This window comes from Clarias gariepinus, chromosome 16 (genome assembly GCF_024256425.1).
Source record: "Clarias gariepinus isolate MV-2021 ecotype Netherlands chromosome 16, CGAR_prim_01v2, whole genome shotgun sequence".
In the NCBI taxonomy this organism is placed as follows: Eukaryota; Metazoa; Chordata; class Actinopteri; order Siluriformes; family Clariidae; genus Clarias; species Clarias gariepinus.
In genome coordinates, this window is record NC_071115.1 from 16,662,753 (window position 1) to 16,685,230 (window position 22,478).

Consider the following 22,478-nt stretch of genomic DNA (forward strand, 5'->3'; position numbering starts at 1 on the left):
ATTATTGCGTCCATAAAAGGTTGAGATCTCATGGGGGGAAAATCTCAATTTCATGCCTGATGTCAGTGGCTGGGAAAGTTCATGGGTCAAATCCATGAGCAGGTGTGTGTGTGTGTGTGTGAGAGTGTGTGTGTGCGCCTGTTCATGCAGCATGTATGAGAGAGCACAAGAGACAGAAAAAGTAATATTCGTGCTTCTTGTACTCCTGCCCATTCATTTTATGAAGCATTTGTCTTTTAATAAATTGCTGGACTGGACAAAATCCCAAAGATCCAGTGAAGTCATGAAAATAGCAAAGTTTTCTCAGGACTCCAGGATACGTCTCTGTTCTTACTATGAACTTTTCTCAGGCCGGCTCAGCTCACTGAAACATGTCATTATGCTTTGGCCAGAGGGCTAGCGGTATTATGCTGTGACTGTTGAAAAATCAATTAGAAGTATTGTGCCAAAACCAGCCATGTTGAGAGGTGTGATTAATGTTAGCAGCAATCATGCATTTTGGGCTAGCTGTATTATTTAGGGTTATAAATTTTTGATGTTTTTAAAATGTACTGTCCAGTAGCTCTGTTATTATTCTTTCAGGGTTGTCTTGTATCTCTTATTTGTGGAGAGATTCTTTTTGATTCATATTTGCTACACCTGCGATCATGTTAGCATGTTCTTGTTTTCATCTGCCTTATTTTAACATGTCAATTTTTTGTCCCTTCTTTATTCTTTAGCTTGTCACTGTAACCTACACGCTCGCCGCTGTCGGTTCAACATGGAGCTGTATAAGCTCTCAGGACGCAGGAGCGGAGGAGTTTGCCTCAACTGCAGACACAACACCGCCGGACGCCACTGTCACTACTGCAAAGAGGGCTACTACCGAGACATGACGAAGCCCATCTCGCACAGACGAGCCTGCAAAGGTATGTGGAAAGGTTTTGAATATAGGAAAAACTCAACACGGTAAAGGTATAATCAATTTTATTCAATTAAATGTATATTTATATAAAAAAAAAATGAACAGTGGACATTGTCACAAAAAAATGTACTGTGCAAAAATCTTGAATCGTCATTTATTTCTTCATATTAAATGTAATTAAATGATGTATAAATATATTAAATTGAGGAAATGTAAAACACTTTTTACTGCGACAGGCTGCAATGTGCCTACAGATATCATTTAAAAATTGGTTGTTTTTATAACAACCTCAGGAGCAGCCTCATTTCCCCTCTCGTTTGTTCCAGCCAGATCATCTGAATATGAATGATTCATACGTCACTTTGTGTTTTACCAAACAAAAAACATTACACTAAAACTGGTTAGGTACAGTTATGTGTAACGACTGGACTGTAAATGGGAGCCAAAATGAGAGAGAAAAAAATTCTCAGGCAGTCTTAAATGTTATTACTACTACTACTACTACTAATAATAATAATAATAATAATAATAATAATGATGATAATGCATTTTATTTATAGTGGTGCCTTTCTAGTCACATAAGATTGCGGTCCAATTTAAACAATAAATCCCTAACCCTAGATAAATCTAATAACATTAAGTAGTAAATAACTTTTAAACAATATTTAATATTAATATTAATTTAATATTTAATATTAATGTTTTAAATATTTTGTTTATTTATGTTTTATTATGTTTTATGTTGAGTGAAGCAATTTACAGTAAACAATCAGGAAAACAGAAACAAAAGTATATTTGTACTTTTAGCACAGGAAGGCAAGCAAACACACTTTACTTCTACAGATAAAGCACTAAAGGCACTTGAAAAGTGGGGAATACGGAAACTAAATAGGGACAAAACACCTGGAGACAAGATAAAATAGGAGTCTTCAAACAGTCGACAATACCGACAGGGCACCAGACAACAGAGACCGACACCATCTCTGTTCAAAAACTAAGTCCAAAAACTAAACCCCTAGTAACCCTGACAGTAGAAAGTAAAACCTAGTTGACAAAAACTAACAGATATATTAACAGATATATCTTTCAGATGTTTTGTATTGTTAAATAATAATAATAAAAAAAAGAAAAGCTCAGATTTAAATTCTCACTTCAATTACTTGTAGCATTAAGTGCAAATCCAACTTCTACGCTGCCATACTGAGATTCAGTATGCCTCTCCAGGTTATGATTACTTACATGCAATGCAATTTCATTTGGATCACATAAATCTCAGGAGGTTTTTAGACATATTAGTTTGATACTGTTATAAGTGTAAATGAAGCCATGTCTGATCAAATAAATAGCCTTCAGAATAACGCGAGTGCTGTAAGATGTCATTTTTTGAAAAAAAGGAAAAATAGAAAATTGCACGTTTTTTTATTTAAAAAAAAAAACTTTTTTTTGACTAAAACAAAAAATGTGCAATGTGATGCATTTCACAGTACACACAATACATCAGACAGATTTCACTGTGCTTAACTGGAAACACATTTGACTACAAGTGTAGAAGCATGTGGTTAAAATCTTATCAGGAATCAATCCAGATGACATCCAGGAGTCAAAATGTCTGGGATCACTTGAAGAACTGCACTTACTTCATCAGTTTTGAAAAAACGATTCGGCAACATAACACAAAATTACATATGTAAAAATAAACCACAGCCAATATCCAGCCTTCTAGCAGTATGTGTGTTACTTTCACTTATCATATGTGTGACTTACTGCAACTGATCCGCCAGCACTGTATACAGCAGCGCTATCATTAGTATAACATAAATGATAGGTTTATTTTACTGTATCATTATAGAAATAGCACATTCACGGGGACCTGTACAGTGTACACTTCACATAATTTAGGAATAATAATAAATGGATTCAGAAAATAAGCAAAGAAAAGCATATAATCATTAATATATTTTTCTGTTAGGAGACAGTTATTTACGTGAATGAAATGTTTAGTGTCAGCACTTTTAAACTGTCAGTTTTCCATCACAGGAAAGTGTTCAGGAAAGAGGAGGTTGTGTTTTTCTCTACATTGTCTCAGTAACATGACAAGATTTGTGGCCAAAACAAAAAGTTGTTCTAATAAATGGTTCAACCCCCTTAACCTTGATTACAACAACCTGGTGACCAGTTCATGTGTAAAAATGATTCTTTCATATTCTCAGAACCTCTCTTTTCACGATCTCACTTTGGGAACGCGCCTGTGCTGTCAGAAAAGGGAAAAAATCATTATTTGGATAACGTGGTAATTCAGTACATGCAGGTAGTCAGCTGACTTATAACTTTGGTGAGCCTAGACATGACCAACTTGAAGAAAAGAGTAAATCAAAAGATCTGGACAAACACCCCATGATGTCACCCACAGCTTCTAAACATTAGTTTCATCTTAGCAGGAGCTGACTCCGCCCAAATCACACTTAATCCATAAATGGGCATATGGGCGGGGCTAATAGCACCTGGCCGTTGGTTGGAACATGTCTATGTACCTCATTTACTAGCTAGCTTAGCATTAAATTAGCTTCAATGCCAAAGTAGCTAATGCTAACGTTAAATGCTGATTTAAATGCTTACGTTTCTTTGTATTTTGATTGAACTCTGCCATCCATACCCTACACACCTTCCTGTGTTAACACTTACTTTTTTTGTGGTAAGTTAAAATATACATTTTTAGTTAGCTGGTTAGCTAAAATGATGCATAGCAAACAGCTAGCAGCTAGCCTGCCCCTATTTGTGTGTAATTGTAATGGCTTGATATAATTTTACCAAATGAGTTACAAAAAAAATCAGTTATTTATAAATGGAAAATCTAGCTATGGAGACCAAAAACATCTCTTGTACCAGGAAGTAAACATGTTTATTTCTGTTGTAATGTTAGCCATTTTAACATGGGAGTCTGTGGGGATTGACTCACGTTTGGACGCAGCTTCCAGTTGATATCGAGGAACTGCACATTTTATTTGCTACATCTAACGGCTTAATTTTTCAGAACTGGAGGTTGGCCCTTGATCATAACACTGCCTCAAAATGGCTTGTACAGTGGGTACTATGCATGATGGGTGCATTACTTTATGTACTACCCTTCTTACCCTGGCACACCCATCGCTTGGAATATGGTCAGTCTGGACTCATCAGACCACATGACCTTTTCTTCCAATGCAGCAAAATCCAATCTTTATGCTCTTTAGCAAACTGAAGCATTTTTTTTTCTGATTAGTCTCACTAACAACTGGTTTCCTTATGGTCACACAGCTGTTTAGTTCCAATCCTGTGGGTTCTTGTCACATTGTGCATGTGGAAAAGCTTTTACTTTGATGATGAAACACAGTTGTTTTTTTTCTACTGATGCAATCACCAAGTTTAATTGAAGGTTTTTTTTGACCACATTACTTCTATGAAGTTGACAGTCCAGCATCCTTCCAAGTTTTAATGATGCCTTGGAGGGTCCTATTCATTTTAAATCCCATTAGATGTTTGCTGCAACTTCTTTGGGGGAGGCATACCAAATATGTATATGTAACTTTCTAAGAAAAGCTTGTTTATGAGGGATTTAATTCAATAAAGAAAAGTTAATTGAAAGACATAATGCACAACAGCTCGGTCTACCATCTAATTTTTATAAGATGTGAAAAGAAAGCAGCTGAAATACTGCTACAGTAAATTATCCCATGCCCACCTGCACTATTCCAGTTAATCTTATAGCTAACTGAGTATCAAATAACACAAAGAAAAACAAATCAAAGCACAGTGTGAAATTATCCTTATGCATAGCTTACGCATTTCCTGTTCATAGCGCACCTGCACATGAATACATATGTACACACACACACACACACACACACACACACACACACACACTCACCACCAGTGCATGGTGGTATTCAGTAAAAAACTTCTGCTTTCTTCTGCTAGTTGTTACCTTTCCTGACAGAATTTATTCCTTCTTATTCTCATTCTTATTCATTTAACTTTTTATCTTCAGTAAGTGCTTTATCCTGGTCAGGGTGATAGCGGATCTGGAAACACTGAATGTATTTGATGGAATGCCAGTCTATTTCAGGGCACCATGTACACAGCACACACACATTCACACATTTTTTACACCTACGAGTAATGTAGAGCAGCCAATCGACCTACCCGCCTGTTTTTTGGACATTTGGAGGAAACCGGAAAACCCAAAGGAAGCCAACGCGATTCTTATTTTACAGCTCCCTTAACATGCATGTAGTTGAAATTTACTCAGTGTAAATTTCCATCATTAGAAGAGAGAAAGTTTAATATTCATGGCTCAAGAAACCAGGCTCTCTATTATTTTACTGGATTGTATTCATTTAACTTGGAGAAGGATGAAGCACATAAACCGCATGTGAGCACAAAGTGACGTGTGCAAAGCAAGAAAACAGAGAGAGGCTGCATAAAAATTCTAACCAGAAGTGAATGTTAACAATCACCTCCTAAACAAAATGGTAGATCTTTCCTTAGAGAAAACCTTTTACCTGGCTCGTTTCAGTAGTTTCAGTAAAATAAAGTATTATTTCATATTGTTACTACCTCTGTAATGAAATTTGGTGTTTTTGAGGTTTGTGGGGAAAAAGAAATATTTAATCTAGTAGAAAGCTGTATCTGATTTGAAGGGATGCCAGTGTGAAACGCAACAAAGGACAATGTAAACTTGCAAAACTTTCAGGCAAGAGATCTTGTCAAACTTATTTATCATTTACCCATTGGAGCCATCACATATTTTATAGTAAGTGCAGCTGCTGAAGAGTTTGTGAACAAACCGCAGTGTGGTTTTTATCCACCGCCATGTTTGCATTCCATTTGGCCCTGAGCTGGATTCCACAGTTTCAGTCTAACTGTGCCCTTCTGCCTGTTATCTTGTTAACTAACACACACACACACACACACACACACAAAAAAAATATGGGCAGAAGCTTTATTCTCACTTGACTTCAGCTAATGTGCTTTGGCTTGGCTAAAAGCATCAACAAACTTCAACATAACCGATATAAGCAGTTGCTTACGCACTCACTTAACTGGCTTAATTTTCCTTGGTTGTTCGATCCCAGACCCAGGGTTTAATTGATGGCCAATATAGCCCCATGCTTCACTGTCATCACTTTATATTCTCACCAGAGGAATGCCGCTGATTCATAAAGAGGTTCCAAATGGTTTTCAGCAATGCAGAGTCACTCCTGCCAGCGCAAACATTTACACAGGCTATATTTGGGATGCTCAGAGGGCAGAAGGGAAAGGATACAGCTATGCTGGTTACAGCGTTTCATGCCTCTCTCATCATGGGCCTAACATGTAGCCGCCATAATGCAGCAGCTGTTAATACGAGGGCTGACAGCTTCCAGTCCCTCACTCTCATTTGTTTAGCTGTGGACCGATGGGACCGAAAGGTAAACAGCCTGATTGCCGCGCTCTCCTCCGGTGACAAACTCTGCACTCGTGACGTTGGTATTTATTGTTCGAGTCAGCCAACCATCTCGACTTGCTTGTTTTGGCTGTGAAATGGGTCATCATGCCAGAGGCGCTCAGGAGAAAATCGGGAACTCATTCCCGCAAACGTGGCGTACGCGGCAGTCCGTGAAAGACCGAGCAGGGAATACGGTTCAGAACCAAATCCCCCTCCAGTGGCAGTGTGGAATGCCTCATGCTTTATTTCCTTGATCAACTAATTCATCTTTCATCAAGGGCAATGTAAACAACATGTCACTTTCCACAGTTATACCCTTTTGTTTTAATTTCTTCATCTCGCTTTCTCTCTCACGCTTTCTGTTTCTTTTGCTCTCTGCCTTCTACCTTACCTATATCACAGCCTGTCATCTTGTCTTTTTTTTTGTGTGTGTTTCGGTGTGTTTTCCTCTCTGATGGAACATTTCTGACTACACTTCACTGCCTCGCCAACAGCTCCTTACACCCCACTTTCAACCTTCATTAGTACTTCTGCTTTGGTCTGAAGTGCTCTGTGGTGGGCTGTGCGGGGGGGTAAGTGCTTTAATATAATGGCAGGTAGGCTCGCTGGTGGGTGGCTCAAGTACACAAATCTAGCTATGACTAATATGAAGTGTCCATGTCAAGTGTACACTGAAATTCCAAACACCTTGGCTCAAAATCCTACCTTATCTCTGTTACTCTGAAGTGCACTTCAATCACAATTGATCCCTTCATAGGTTAAAATAGAACAAAGGAAAGCATACACCGATGAAAATGGTCAAAATTTGCTATACTTTCATTCTACTGATGTCAACAGTATCGGCTTATACCGTATGTCCTGCTGATTTTAAAATATCCGCTTCTCCTGAGCACATTTCAAAATAGACCAGCCACTCATTTGGTTTAAGTCATGTCTCCATCCCATTGTTTCTTGTCCCATTTCATTTATAATTGTCCTATATGTTCTGCTTCTACTCAGACAGGATTTTCACGTCAGAGTAAGTCTGAGGAACATAATTTATGTTCATGCTGGAAAGGGCAACAGTGGGGGAAAAAAACAATGCCTATTTCATGAAGTCATAGTTGTACAGTAACAGACTGGGTTTAATTTAGCATGGAAAGTGTGATTTTATTTTTTCTTTTGTTCTTCAATATAATCATGCACAAAAGCAAGAGATAAAAAGGTAGTCATTGTAATGTTTACTAAACACTTCCCTCAGCCTCTTCACTGTACCCAAACAGTGTCAGGATATTGTCTTGTTTAAATTCCCTGAGTGATGTCTGATCTTCACGGGTGCCTCAAAGCCCTCACTAATTGCTCAACAGATTTCCTGAGACTGGCTCGCCTCAAGCTGTTTTCAAATTACTTCTTGGTTCCATAAAAACCTACCGGCCTGATGAAGAGGTCTGGGCCGGGACTTCAAACATGCAACTTTATAGCAAACGTTTGGCAGCACGAGCACGCAACGAAATTCTCACTTTTAATGTCCGATCCTCCTAACTAAAGGCTTAAGCAGAGCGGCTTTGAAGTGCGCCGTGCTGCCCCGTTAATGGTGAATGTTATTCAGGCTTTATTTGCAGCGGCTGTGCCTGCCAAGAGCCTTTACATTGGAAACTCAATCGGAGAAGGCTGCGAGAGGTCTACATGACAGATCACAAACCTACAGTGGAGCACAAAGGGATTTAAAACACACACACAGATACACATATGCAAGAACAGGCCCAGTGACAATGTGCAACCCACACATACATTGGCATTCAGTGTGTGGGCCCAACACATGAAAATAGGAAACTTACACACACACACACACACACACACACACACACACAAACACACACACACACACACACGTACACACTTTCATCTCACTATCCTTGTGAGGACCTTCCATTGACTTTAATTATTAATGCAGTACAAGCAAGAATGTCCCCACATGGTCAAAGTTGTCTGATATGCCTATGCTCACACCACGACTTTGACGGCCTCCTTCCAGATAAACTTGCCTACACTCCAATGTTCACAGGTGCAGGCCATAACTGTGCAATCCTAAATCCTGAAAAGGAGATTTCTCTTTAGTGAGTTTTCCAAATAAAGTTCCCGACTATATACTAGTTCAGAGGGCAAGTCACTCTGCAAGCTTAAATAGCCCCAAGCCTAAGTTTCAATACGTGCACGTATAAAGAGCACTGCAGTTTTCACAGCAGTTCGTCTAGGTAACACTTTGTAATGACTATTGTTAAAAGATCGTTAAAAAAAGATGATTAGTTGACAGACTTTTTAGCACACTCCTAAATCTAATTGGTCAAAAGAAGTGCATTATTTTTGTATAACAGCTAATCTATGATTGTAGTTACACATGAAACAAGAAGGAAAAAGGTTTTTATTTATTTAATACGTTTTGTCTATCGTAAAAAGCTTGTATACCGCAAGTTGTGCCTCTGGGTGTACCACATAATTTATGACTTAATAAAAAATAATAAATAAATGATTTAAAAAATATATTGCACAGGCATTGGTACATTATAACCTCATTTAAACTTTCATGTCTTAAGCAAACCATGACAGGTTGCTACCTGGTTTTTGAGCATTTTGTATTTGTCTTATTTTGCTGACTTCATGTTTTATATAAGGAATATTTGTTTTATATATGACATATATATAATATTAACTTGCAGACAGGCATGTGGTTAACACTGTGGTTTCACAACTCTAGAATTAAGGGTTCGATTCCCACTTTGGTTCATTGTGCATGGAGTTTGCATGTTTTCCCCGTGCTTGGTGGGTTTCCCCCATGTACTTTGGTTTCCTCCCACAGTCCAAAGACATGCAGATTAATCTAATTAGAATTTCCAAATTACTGTGTGTGTGTGTGTGTATGTATATATGTGCGTGCTTGTCCCCTGCAATAGATAAGTACCCCTTCCAGTGTGTACCTCCTCCCTGCAACCCTGTACAGGATAAGCGCTATAGAGAATGAGTCAGAGAGTGACAGAGATATTTGTTTGTTTCTTTAAAACAAGCTATAAAATATTACTACATATGTAAAAGTAATTTTATTTAGTGAGTGGCAGTGACATGGATGGATGGAGGAATGGATAGATATTGATCATGAAGGAAATGTACATATAGCTATAAATTATAAAGCTTCATTTCTTAACAGCTGGTTAAGATTACAAATACATCCTGTAAATACTTATATTATCATATTTTCATATATACATTGGAAGAAATCTAAGACTTAACATAAAGTTGCAGTCCTCACTAATTCTTTGCATCTGAAATTATTTGTTTTTACTAATGTTCTATGGCTCATTTAATTTTGAAGGAAGCTACTTGCTGTATTGAAAGCTTAAATTTTAATTATGAGTACACACATTAGCAACTACATCAGCTAATTATGAACTATTGCAATAACTTTTGTGGAATTTACTATCACAACATCTAAAATACTATATAATATTATCATCACTATAAATTAAGTTTTGTTTAGTTTTGGTCAAAACGAATACAGTCATGCAAAAGTTGTTAAAGATATAAATAAATAAACAAATAAATAAATACTAGCGAAATTTATTTTATTTCTTTAAAACAATGTACTGTAAATGGTTGGGTTTCTGTGAATAAATAGTTTAAAACTAAAAAGCCTTTAGTAAATAAATGTAGATACCTGCTAGCTTAGTCAAAGTAATTATGTAATTGCATAATTGCTTCTACACATAAAATTAATTCTCTCTATCAATGTGGAAGGGGTCTAAAAAGTGTAATGTTTTCGATTCCCTAATAAGAAAATGTTCCACTGCTGTTTTTAAAACTTTTCTTTAAATTTGAAATATTATGTCCTTTTTTTAGCGTGTGACTGTCACCCAGTCGGTGCTGCAGGGAAGACCTGTAACCAGACCACAGGCCAGTGTCCGTGCAAGGATGGTGTGACTGGTATTACTTGCAACCGCTGTGCTAAAGGCTACCAGCAGAGTCGCTCACCCATCGCCCCATGCATCAGTAAGTGAAACCTCTCTCTCTCTTTCTCTCTCTCTCTCTCTCTCTCTCTCTCTTTCTCATGCCTCTGGCACTCACCCAGTAACACAGTGGAAAAGCGAAGTGTAATAAAAATCATATTATATCTTATATGAGTGTAATACCTTATAATGGTAATAGATAAGCACAGAAACTGTTTAAGTGTGTCTCAGGGTAGCATTACGTTTTAGCAACAGATGGAATATTTAACAAAACAATTAAAATAAATATTAAATGATTGCAATGTGCTGGTATCTATTAAAATTGCTTCTTCTTTTTTTTTTAATAGTGCCTGAAATGTCCTGCACATGTATTATGACTAAGAAAATTTGTGATCATGGAAGTTAAAGAATTAATAGATCTATTGCAACTTACCTTAACTACTGTACCTTAAAGCTAAAATATATCTCAGTACTATTTGTACAGCAAGTCATTGTTGGAAAAGATTTATCTCAGCACTCCCACGGGAATGTAGTGGATGACGCCCTAAAGAATGTTTACCTAAACACTTACTATTCATGAATTCATGGCCTTTTCATTTCCGACTGCGTCCCCCCCTCCACCCCACCCCCCGCCCCCCCTCTGCTGTTTAACCTGCGCTAAAGCAAACAGTTCATACAGGACCAGCTGACAGCACAGGGCCTGGTGCGCTCTCAGTGTTGGCTCATTAAAGCCATGAATCTAATGGGCCGCTCTACAGCCATGATCAGTGATATGTTTATTGGCAGTATCAACAAGGCTGCAGATTCCGTCTCCGTGGTGATAAACAGACAGCAGTGGGGAGAAAGGTGGATGGGGCGACTGGCACTCTCCCCTTCCTAGCTGGCATCGCTTGATAACATAATGCCAGAAACACAATGCAAGGCTGTTAGCGTTCATTTCTGCTCTCCATTCATATTGTAAGGCACGTTATTTTCAACGCGAATCAGTTTGGTCCTTAGACAAAGCTATCTAGAATATGGAACTGTTCTGATATGTTTGGCAAGGTTTCACTAAAGCGAAAGAAACTCAGGGACCCTGTGGAATTAGGTTTTCCTTTATTTTACTGCGAGAGTAACAAATCTACTGTAAAACCTCAGGAGCAAGCCCTAGCGCTAGAGCTGCAAAGATTATGTTTCTTATATATTTTGTGAGATAATGTGTTTTAGTTTTAATAGGTTACTTAAAAAAAAAAACTGTATCGAACATTTTGCCAGCTGGGCTTTTTTTTTTTTTTTTACTTTCGCTGGACTCCCTAGTGGTGTATAGCTTACAAAAGCAAACAATGTAGAACATAAAGAGTGTGCTTCAAGAAGCAAAACCTATTAAAACCAAATACATGCTTTTTCATCAGCGATCAATAACCTGGCTATTTAAAAGGGCCTTGAGACTCTCAAGTGTTAATAAATCATTAGACAATATATTCTGTTCTTAGGAGGATAATTTGATCAATCCTTCTGCCTGCAAAAAGAAAGCCCAGGTAAAAAAGAAAAGAGATGTGGCATTGAGAGATAAAAAAAAAAAAAAACAGTTGGTCATTGTTGTCTTCCTGCCTACAGAGATTCCAGTCGCATCCCCCACTGCAACGTACATCAGTCCTGAAGAACCATCAGGTGAGTAAAAATAAAAAATAAATCCAGTTTCTATACGTTTCTATAGTTGAAGAAAAAAATAGGAGGCTTCATCTAAAATACAAACAGCCCTAATACTGGACGCAACCAAGTGGAACATTGTAGCACAATGTCATTTGCATTTATTTAAGCAGCTTGTTGTTTCTTTTTTTTTCATCTCTTCTACTTTTTTCTTTCATCTTCATTCTCACTTAAACTTAAAACCATAACCATAGCAAGACATATAATGCATGCCAAAAAGTAATTCTCAGGATTTTTCCCCCTTTTACAAAGCTTTGCTTCGGCAGCTGTACATGGTTTTCATTCCCATTTGTTTTTCCACAATGGAAAATGCAACCTGCATACTGAACAAGCGGCCAGTCCTTACCAAAGTTCATTCCAGACTCAGAGATTCCTCATGAAATCTATTCATATTAATATACAACAAGGCGTTGTCATTTGTCTGCGTTATACTGACATTTATTAAATTATAACGTTCAGGTTCTTTTGACATGTTTTAGCACATCGCCAGCTGCTGTTTGCCAAAGGCAGATGGATTCTTAATCTGATTACATGCTTCATTTGCTTGGGTTTGTTTCTCAGTCACACTTTTAACTAGACACAATGCACTCGTGCTCCTTTTCACACCTTATTATCTCATCAGGCTGGTCACTGGCAGATCCAAAGGAGCCTAGTAATCACTATTGTGTCAAGCAAGCCAACTAAAGATAACACAATCAGATGAAGTTTTTAGGTAATTTGCTGCCTGAAACTCAGAAGTGTAAAGTATGTAGAAGGTTATGATATACAATTGGTTAGCAGATATTGAGAAAAGTGGATTTGCAATGCACTATGAAACTATACCCCATTCAGTCATTATGGCAGCAGCAACATGTAGTGAATCAACCTCTGGTGTGGTCCCCTGGTGGAGCAGCAGACTGTAACATGGCCTCTGTCGAGAGCCTCCACAAAGCGGGCATTTGTCTCGCAGCAGGGGCCGGGTGTTAATGAGGCCTGTGGGTGTGATGGGCAGCACTGGGCTTTGTGTTGCCCCCCTAATGGCAGCCTGGGTGTATCAAAGAGGGGCAGGATGGGGGCGGACGGGGCTCACGGGCTCACAAAGCCATCCCATTCCTCCACACTACATTTACATGAAAATGAGGCGTGGTCGATGTGGTTTCATCAAATTCATTCGCTTTTCTTATCTCCCTCTCTTGTTTCTGCTTTCTCCTTCTTTCTCACACTGAGTTCCTATCAGAGAGATATATCTCTCATCCTTGAATGTCTAAAATGTTTTTAAAAATTTTCCAGAAATCTTCTACTATCAAACAGTTGTTCTTCTGAATCTCTCCATACGTCTTCTCTATTTCTTACTCCCTTTCCAGCCCCCCAACCCCCTCGTCCTCCCCCTTTAAATTTCTTTTTGGTGTGGCGTTTTTTTCCCGCCCCACCATTGCCCAGGCAACCTCATTCACACGGAATAGAAAGGGCCATGAAAAGGGAGGGCTAAACGGAGACCTGGAGAAAATAATGAAGTTTGTCCATATTCAGGCGAAAGCTGAATGGTCCCCTTTTTCCCATTTCCCTCTCTCCTTCTCTTCTTCTTCTTCCTCCTTCTCCCTTGACTGCACCCCCACCATCCCCATCCGCCTCACGAGAACGAGAAGCCTCCGGGTTATTACCGCTATGTGAGGTAGCACACCGGGAGACGTTCTGGTTCCAATTTCTGTCCGTCAGTAGAGAGACGTCAGAGGGAGTCATTTTCCTGCTCAGTCTGGCCTCGGTGGAGTTCAGCGTCTGTCCAAAATTGCCTCAACAAGGCAGCGGTCATCACTGAGGCCTTGTCTTATGTTCCAGAACTCTGGACATGTTCAGAAAGAAATGCTAACTTCAGGTGGTATTAATCAAAAACCTGGAGTCTGATTAATGCAGCCTAAGATTCACTCTACCATGTCATATCTAGACCAGGTTCTGCAACTGAAAGAAGTGTAGCCTAATTTAATTCTGCTGATTTGAATTAAATTACGGGCCTTGGATGGAAGACCCCTCTCAGCAGCGCTTCCCAATCCTCTCAATGGCCTTCCATTGAGTTTAAATGACCTCTTTACTTCCAGCGCTGACATCGTTAATATTGAGCCTAAACCAGAGTGGGGGATAAAGGAGCTAGACTGAATAATAACAGTGAGAAAAGAGCTTCGATCTGATCTAATGTGACACTCATTGGGGTATTTGATGTGTGGATTGCACAATACTAGACACCATCTAGGAATGGAATAACAATAATAAAAGTACATTTTGTAGCATTGGGCAGCCGTGTAAAAAAGGAAGAGACGAGAATCAGAGAATAAAATGTTGTCAACTAACGTAAGCTAAATTAAAATCTAGGCTTTCCAGGTAACTTTAAATGTGCATAAATGCATTTTATGGTCTCACCCACAATATATTTTCACCTCATGATGCAGCACCCCTGACAAGACAGATTGAATTCGTATAATTTGAACGTACCGAAGTCTTATGTTGCTTATTCCTCTCATAAATCTCTGCCTGATTTGTTTTCTTTATCTCTTTTCTTTCACAGATTGCGAATCCCATTGCAAGGCCTCCAAGGGCAAAATGAAGGTCACCATGAAGAAATATTGCAAGAAGGACTTTGGTAAGTGACTGACACTCGAGACACATCGCTTTCTGAGTGATGGACATCGCATTGTGCCACAAAAGTTTGACAATGAAACCAAGGTTTTTTAGTGTTCTATTTTATCCATTCCATCCATCCATCCATCCATTCAAGCTGACTTCACTGAGCGATGGTTGGTCGCAATGACCTATGACTCTTCACCAGTATTTATTGTTATAGAGGAAGTTACGTTGCTGAGGTTCTCAACCACTGGAAACCCACAGACGTGCGTGTGTGTTTATATATATATATGGGTCAATGACGTGACGCCCCCTTTTTCTGTCCGGGTTAATTTTATTTTGCAGAAAAAACTAAAAAATACCTAAAAATTTCTCATTTACTTGTTATACCTTCTTTATCTACTAAACCACTCTAACTTCTCCAAATTTTTAAGTTTATTATCATTTTTCTGCTATCCGAAGTGCCAAAACACCATATGGGGCGACCGTCCGGCCTTGACTTTAGTTAGGACAACTGGTTTAAAAACACTTTAAATCAACTTAAATATATCCCTTTTCCTAGTTGGCATAAATTTAAACATGTTTTACATCCATTGACAAAACTATAAAGCATTTGCTCATGTATTTCTATCATGATATACAAACGAATGTTGTCCGAATTATGTTGAGTCTATCCATTTCATCCGGGGCGACCATCAACAAACCACAATTTTGGGACCTTTATTTTAAAAAACATCTCAAGGATGGGATACTGCATCAGCCAGACACAAGTGAAGACCCCCTGGAAACAACTGTATAGTAAATCAGTCTCTCTCATATAGTAAGAAAAAGCTGTTTTTTAACGGCTGTGATGTCGTAGTCTCTTTTGGTCATCATGTGGGGCGACCACCCCAAAACTGTGAATTATAATTTTTTTCCACAAATCTATATTTTGATGATAAATTTGATAGTGCTTTGTCACTAGAAGAAGCTAGTTTGGTTTCTGAGGCTAACTGTTAGCCTGTTATACTTGAGTAAACTTGAAAACATCATATGGGGCGACCGAGTATCATGTGGGGCGACCACTGCTAAATGTTTTAAATGATAGATATATGTCCTATATTTTGTAGTTTTCATATTCTTTACATCAATTATATACATAGAGTTAATTGTTTAAGTATAATTATTTGTATATTTTATCTTTTTTTTTTTCTAAATTCAGCCATTTTCCATTCCTTTTATAGGGATAAACATTTATTTTAACTGGATAATGAAGGAGACTCTAATATTATAAAATAAACTTGTGAAATAATGGTTTTCATAAAATGAAAGGGCACTAAAGTTCATCTTTCTTCATCAGTTTATCTACTTACTGATATGAGTTCAACTAGTCTTAATGATACATAAAAATGTGAATTCTGAGATATATTACGGTCACCCCAGATGACTTTTTTAAGGCTATGTTTTATTAACTTAAGTGTAAAAACACTAAAATGTCAATTTGTTTACTTTTCTTTATAAAGGCATGTGTACAATACATTCTAAATGTTTAGAAAATGGCCAAACATTAAAAAAAAAAATTAAAAAATCTTATCCGTCAATGACCCATATATATATATATATATATATATATATATATATATATATATATATATATACACCCACATTCAATTAAACAATACAGCAGCCTACAGAACATGTCCAAAAATCAATGTGGTCATCACTAAGCCACCATGCCGTTACTTACCATTAATTACTGAATAATTTAACATTAAAAAGTCATGTTAAAAATATCAAAGCAAGTTGTTTGTTTAACCTGTAATACTTTGTTTAATTGGTTACAGGCTGTGACTAAAAATAAATCCACAAAAATTAGCAACTATTAAATTACAGCTTGTTCATACACAGCTCTGGTCTCTATAAAGATCGGAACTGGGTTTTCAGCTTCACTTATGTATTTTAGCAGATAATATCCATAAACAGAAGTTTTCCTTTCGAGCATAAGCATTGGTTATTGCAGAAATTAATCTTCTGACTTAATACAGTTTTCAGTTTTTTCATTTGAGTCTGTAAAAATGCAAGTGAAGACAAACGTAATGTTTTACTTTAAGTCTTACTTGGGCATTACATAATTCCAGTAGTGTAGTGAATGTTAAAAATAGGAATGTCAACTATAAAACAGTTATAGCTCACAGGTCAACCTGACATTCCTATTCATGTCCCTCCTCTTCCTAACCTCTATCCGTCTCACCTCTATATTTCCCATGGTTTATTCATGGGATCTGGGTTGAAGTTTGTAGCATCAAAGCTTATGGTCCAGCACGAATCGCCTGATGCACATGCCTAGACTGTCTCACTGCCTGCAGAGGACAAAGGGGACAGCTGGTTCCTGTTGGAATCCCAGACGTGCAGGCAGTTCATGAGCACAAATTCTAGTTCAAGTATTGATAGACATTAAAGGATTTATATATGTCGTAAAACACCATCACCAACACAGATACTGAGCTGATCGAATTTTATTTAAGATGTTCAGTTTGATCTTTAAAAGATTCGAATAAATATATCAGCTTTTCGTACTTGGTTTCATTGCGATAATACTAAAAGGAGTTTGTAACTCTGTTAAACGGATATGAGTGACGATAACCCTTGGATACAGAACGTTTAGGGAAAAAAAATTAAATTGAAACTTCAGTATAACTGAAATAATAAAAACTATATGAGCACTTTACATCAAAAAAGCATATTCTTAAACCATAAAACCATATTCTTATGTTTAATGACTGATGAGTCAAATCAGAGCAAAATGTATTTATATATTTTCTAATTTATTTAAATTGCTTTCCAAGTCAGTGAATTACATAATAATAATAATAATAATAATAATAATAACAATTGTAATAATAATAATAATCATCATCATCATCATCATTATTCATTTGGTTAGCAACAATAAGTACAACAATAATGATGATGATGATTAAACAAAATGTCAAAACCAGAACCTGGAACAAAAGCAAAAAACAAAAGCATGAAAAAAAGGCACATTAATAAATAAATCCAAGTAAATACACACACTCAGGCAAACACACAGCGCCAGGCCATTCAGAGTGCATCTTGTCTTTAGATCAGAAGCATCATATCAATATTAATGTCTCATTGCCTCTGATTAGTTTTAATCAGTTATTTAAAATCAGCTCACAGCTGTCTCTTTGTGTGTTCTGCTTCCCTGATATCCTGCTGTTCAAAATGAGAAATATTAATTTATCACTATAAGGATAGAAGCAACAGAAGAAATACAGAAAAGAGCAGTTCATGTCTGTTAGTAGTTAAACAATACATGTCTGCTTTAATGCTTTGAACATAGAAGTGTGGATGAATTAGTTATCTTATTGTCATTCATTTTTGGTTTATTCCCTTTGGGGGGGGGGGGGGCGGGCAGGGGCATTTTATGCTGATCTAATGGAGGAAAGACAGAACGAGCAAAAAAGACGAAGCAGTGCGGTGAGGGCTCAGCTCTCAATCTGGCTTTGGTTACAAGGTTCTTCAGTGTGTGCGTCTGTGAGCCCTTACCAAGTTCCTTTTCTTTAGGCAATAAAATCTCACTTCCAATTTCTGGCACGGATCAATGTATCTATCAATCCATCATTTGATATAGTGACCGTGATACCATGCCAGTTCTCTAGAGTAAGGCTTTGGCTGGCTGATAGAAATTTCCTTACTGTGTAATTCAAAACAGTTCAAAGCTCATAGTTTCACACAATCTGTTCTATAGTTCTCTGTTATATTAGTGTAAAATATTTTTTTTTTAACCTTTCCGTTTTTTCCTACTTCCATGAAACACTTGCTTTACTCAGCAATTAATGCGTGCAAATAAAAGCACTGGGCATCCCTTTGTTTTTGACTCGAAAGACAAAGTGAAAGGCTTCCACAGACTATTCAGGTTCCTCAGCAAGCGTTCTGGGCAGCTGGGTAATTTTTCGAGACGCATCGCATGCAGCAAATGGACCATGCTATTCCTATACAGGGCTGTCAGCCGCCCAGAAAGCTTCACAATTCATCAGTCAAAGCCGTAGAGAAGAAATGGTCACAAGCGCTTTCAAATGCGTCCAAATAAGCATGGAAATGTATCTTCTGTTTTCCTCATTCATAAGGCAATAAAATGCAAAGGAGAAAATGTGATCTGTCTGAAACAACTTGACAGAAGAAAAAAACAAGTTGTCATATTCATTCTTTTAATGATTTTTTAATGTGCGCTTAGCTATTTTTCATTTCGACCTTTTTGGGGGCCTGAAAATCATTTCTGCCATCTTGCCTGGTAAACATACTTTTTTTTTTTTCGTTCCTGAAGGGCTGCGCTTTTCTAAACTCTTCACGCCTAAATCTGAGCCTAAGAGTTTTAGTCACGTCTCTTTGTGTGGCTGTATTTGCACACCCTAAAACATCTTTTGTGTCTGTTTGTGTTCTGGTGTCCGAGTCCCAGTTTAAACAGAGCTCAGGCCGTCTCAATGCTCTGCTGCCAGCTGACATCAAGTGCTAAATCTGCCCTCTACTGACAATAAGACATAGATAAAAAGAAATATTTGCTGCTCATCCTTTTTTGTTCTCTGTCTCTACGGAGACAGCAAGCATAAAGAGGTACATTTTCAGCCACCGACCCCTTAGTCCCAGACTGGGAGCGGCGCACAATGAATCAAAGCGCCGTGTGTGTGTGTGACAGCGTGTCAGTGTACATGTGGGCCCTGAACCGTGCCACACACACTCGCGACAAGGCCAGCAGTCAGTATGGTGATAAGCGTCTGGGCGTAGGTTGGCCCAGCGGGGGTGTGAGCATGAGCTTCATGCTGCTAATCAAGCGCACTAATTAGATTAGCCGGGACTTGTGTGGGGCGAGTGGGTCACGGCCCAGCACACCGCCCAAACACATACAGGAGCTGGCAGGGCTCTCGTGCCACTCATCACCCTGCCTTTATTTCTAGTGATCTGTTGGCACTGTGCCTCACTAGTATGCATTTATAGCTCACTGATGCTTTGGTGAATGCTACCCATGAGCTCATGGGTGGCTCACCAGTGGCTCCTGCAGAGCTCTAATGAAGCTCCTGGATTGGATTCTCACGGTGCTCTTGAAGCGGGTGCTTGGACCCCGCAGGCTCGGTGAGCCGATGAGGTCGGAACACTTCTGCTCAATTCTACTAGAATCTTCTCTGTAGCTGGGAAGATAAATAGTGGTTTCCCATCCAGAAGCGCCAAACCTCACCACACTCTTCTCCATTCTTTTTATCTCTTGCTCTGTCTTTGGCTGCAAAAGTGGGCTTGAGCCCAGAGAGCCAGCAGGGATGAATAGGGAGCCCGTGGGAGTGCACTCTCCTCACACCGACACTGCTCTTTTCTTCTCTCAAATTGGGTGCAATTTGCTCACAGCAGGCCCCCTGCTGCCAAGCCAGGACATTCCACTGTGTTAGAGGGGACGATTCATGCCCGTGTCACTAAAGAGTGCAACAGCGGGGGAAAAAAGGATAGAAATTGAGCACTTCCCATGTCAATTTTACATAATGTCCCTAATGGCGTATTTCTCAAACATGATTCACCTTTAGTTAGCAGGTGGGTCAGCGTCACTCATTTTGCAAGCGTGTATTGTATGTTTTTTTTATTATTATTATTAACATTTTCTTCCTTGGAGGATTTGTGAGGTTCACACCACAAAGCATGGTCTCACTTCCAAACGAGGTCAATTTTCCCTAATTGTGAAATAAGGACTCTTACCTAGGCCCCCTCTGGGCCCTCTGGGCCTTTCTGGAACATTCCCCCACAAAACCACTTCATCATGAGCACAGATTAGCTCATGAGCTCGGACTGCGTGCGTGCAGAATGATGTGACGCTGGCTTAGCTTTGCACCATTAGGTCTTGTTTGTTTGAAGGACTAATATACACTTGTATTTCCTATAGTTTATAAAGATTCAGTGATTTTATTTTATTATATATATTTTTTTGCCTACTGCCAACTTTACCTGTTTTGACTTTTGTGGTTGGGAAAAACCTCCAGCCTTCTTGCATTTCCTATGCATACACCATGAAGCTGTCAATATCTTGCCCAAAACAAAGCAACGAAGTGAAAAATGAAGCAGGTACTTTACACCTCCACCCCGTCTCCTTCTATAAATCTTGATGGAGGAAAGCTGAGAGTTTCCAAGGCTCCATTCACTGTAGTGCAACATTACAGCAGGTCCCGCAGGAGAGGGGAGGAGGCGTTTGCATGCTCTCGGCGGGCACACATTGTCTTTGGCCGTGAGTGCTATGGCAACTGTTGCTGCAATACGGAGCATGTGGCCCAGGACAACAAGGAAAGGTCAAGGGTCAGGGTGTGAGGAGAGAAGGAGGGGAGAGGTTCTGAAAAAGCAAGTTATCCCACTTTCAGATTTGCGGGAATATACAGAATGCACAGAAAACAAGGTTAAAAGTACTTTTGCACTTTTTGATGTGTTCATCTAACAAGAAATGTGCTTTTATATGCATATTGAGATTATCTTTTGGGTAGAATTGATCTGCCAAATAATTTTCCACAAAATATTAACATTTTACAATTAGGCATTTGGCAGACGCTCTCATCCTGAGCGACTTTCAAAAGTGCTTTGTAGTTTCCGTCATTGGATACTTCATACTACATACATTTAGTAAAATGTATGAAGGGACATTTTAAATGTTTGATAATGCTTAAAACCTGTTCCACTTGTAAAATAATATTAAAAAACATAAAAATATAATTGAATGCTAAATTATGGCACCTGGTCATAATAATGGAAACTAATTGATAATAATGTCATAACACATGCTTTGTATTCATATGCAATAATAATGCAATGATATTGAACATATATATTATATATTAATAACAAATATAAATAGCACTAACCTCAAAGTCTTTGTTCATTGTTTTTTTTTTGTTTTTATTTACAGCTGTCCAAGTTCATGTGCTGAAGGGTGACAAGGCAGGCGAGTGGTGGAAGTTCACCATTAACATCATCTCGGTGTACAAGCAGGGCGGGCATCGCATCCGACGTGGTGACCAGCTGTTGTGGGTACGTGCCAAGGACGTGGCCTGCAAGTGCCCGAAGATCAAGCCAGGCAGGAAGTACCTGTTACTGGGCTCAGACGATGAGGACTCACGTGGCCAAAGCGGTGTTGTGGCTGACAAGGCCAGCCTGCTCGTCCCCTGGAAGGACCAGTGGGCCCGTCGCCTCCGCAAGTTCCAGCAGCGTGACAAGAGGGGCAAATGCTGAAGCAGCCAGCAACAGCAATCAGCACAGGAAGAAGGGAGACAAAGGAAGGATTGGAGGAAGGACCGAGTGCTGCTAAGCAGACTGATATTGCAAGCCTCTGGTAGAAACAGTTGTGAAGGAATTCGGATTTCACAGTTGTCTTCAGCCGTTTTTTTTTTTTTCCAGTTTATTTCTTTTTTTTTTGTTTTGTATTGTGGATTTTGCAGAGTTTGCACCTAATTTTACATATACAGTATGTAAAGTCATTTTTCCAGTGATTGGTTTGGTGTCCCTCACTCTATTTCTTTTTATAGAGCTTGACATTCTCTGTCCCTTTTTACCGAATTAGCTACTGTCTCACATGTCTGAGTTGAGTTTTTTTTTTTTTTTTTTTTTTTTTTTTTATTCACCAAGCTTGTGTTTAATAGAGTGTGCTACTGTATTTGAGCAAGCCACTTTCTTGTTTAGGTATGACAAAGCTAAAGTGATCTGTGCGGGGTTACCAATAATTTTTTTTTTTTAGTTTTTTTTAACTTGCAAGTTCAAAGAGTGAACTAACAGAGTGAACTAACAAGCTCTATTAAGCCCACTCTCAAGTAAAGCATTATGGACAATACCT

General features: G+C 38.6%; 1 protein-coding gene across 1 annotated transcript in view; it reads left to right on the forward strand.

Moving 5' to 3' along the window:
- ntn1b (netrin 1b) overlaps positions 1-22,234 on the forward strand; it is a 46,198-nt gene extending 23,964 nt beyond the window's left edge. Inside the window, exons 2-6 of the mRNA XM_053514150.1 lie at positions 720-908; positions 10,239-10,388; positions 11,942-11,995; positions 14,571-14,645; positions 21,558-22,234. Coding sequence (XP_053370125.1) covers positions 720-908; positions 10,239-10,388; positions 11,942-11,995; positions 14,571-14,645; positions 21,558-21,880 — 791 coding nt within the window. The 3' untranslated portion in view covers positions 21,881-22,234. The remainder of the gene's footprint in view (positions 1-719; positions 909-10,238; positions 10,389-11,941; positions 11,996-14,570; positions 14,646-21,557) is intronic.
- Positions 22,235-22,478: the final 244 nt, after the last annotated feature.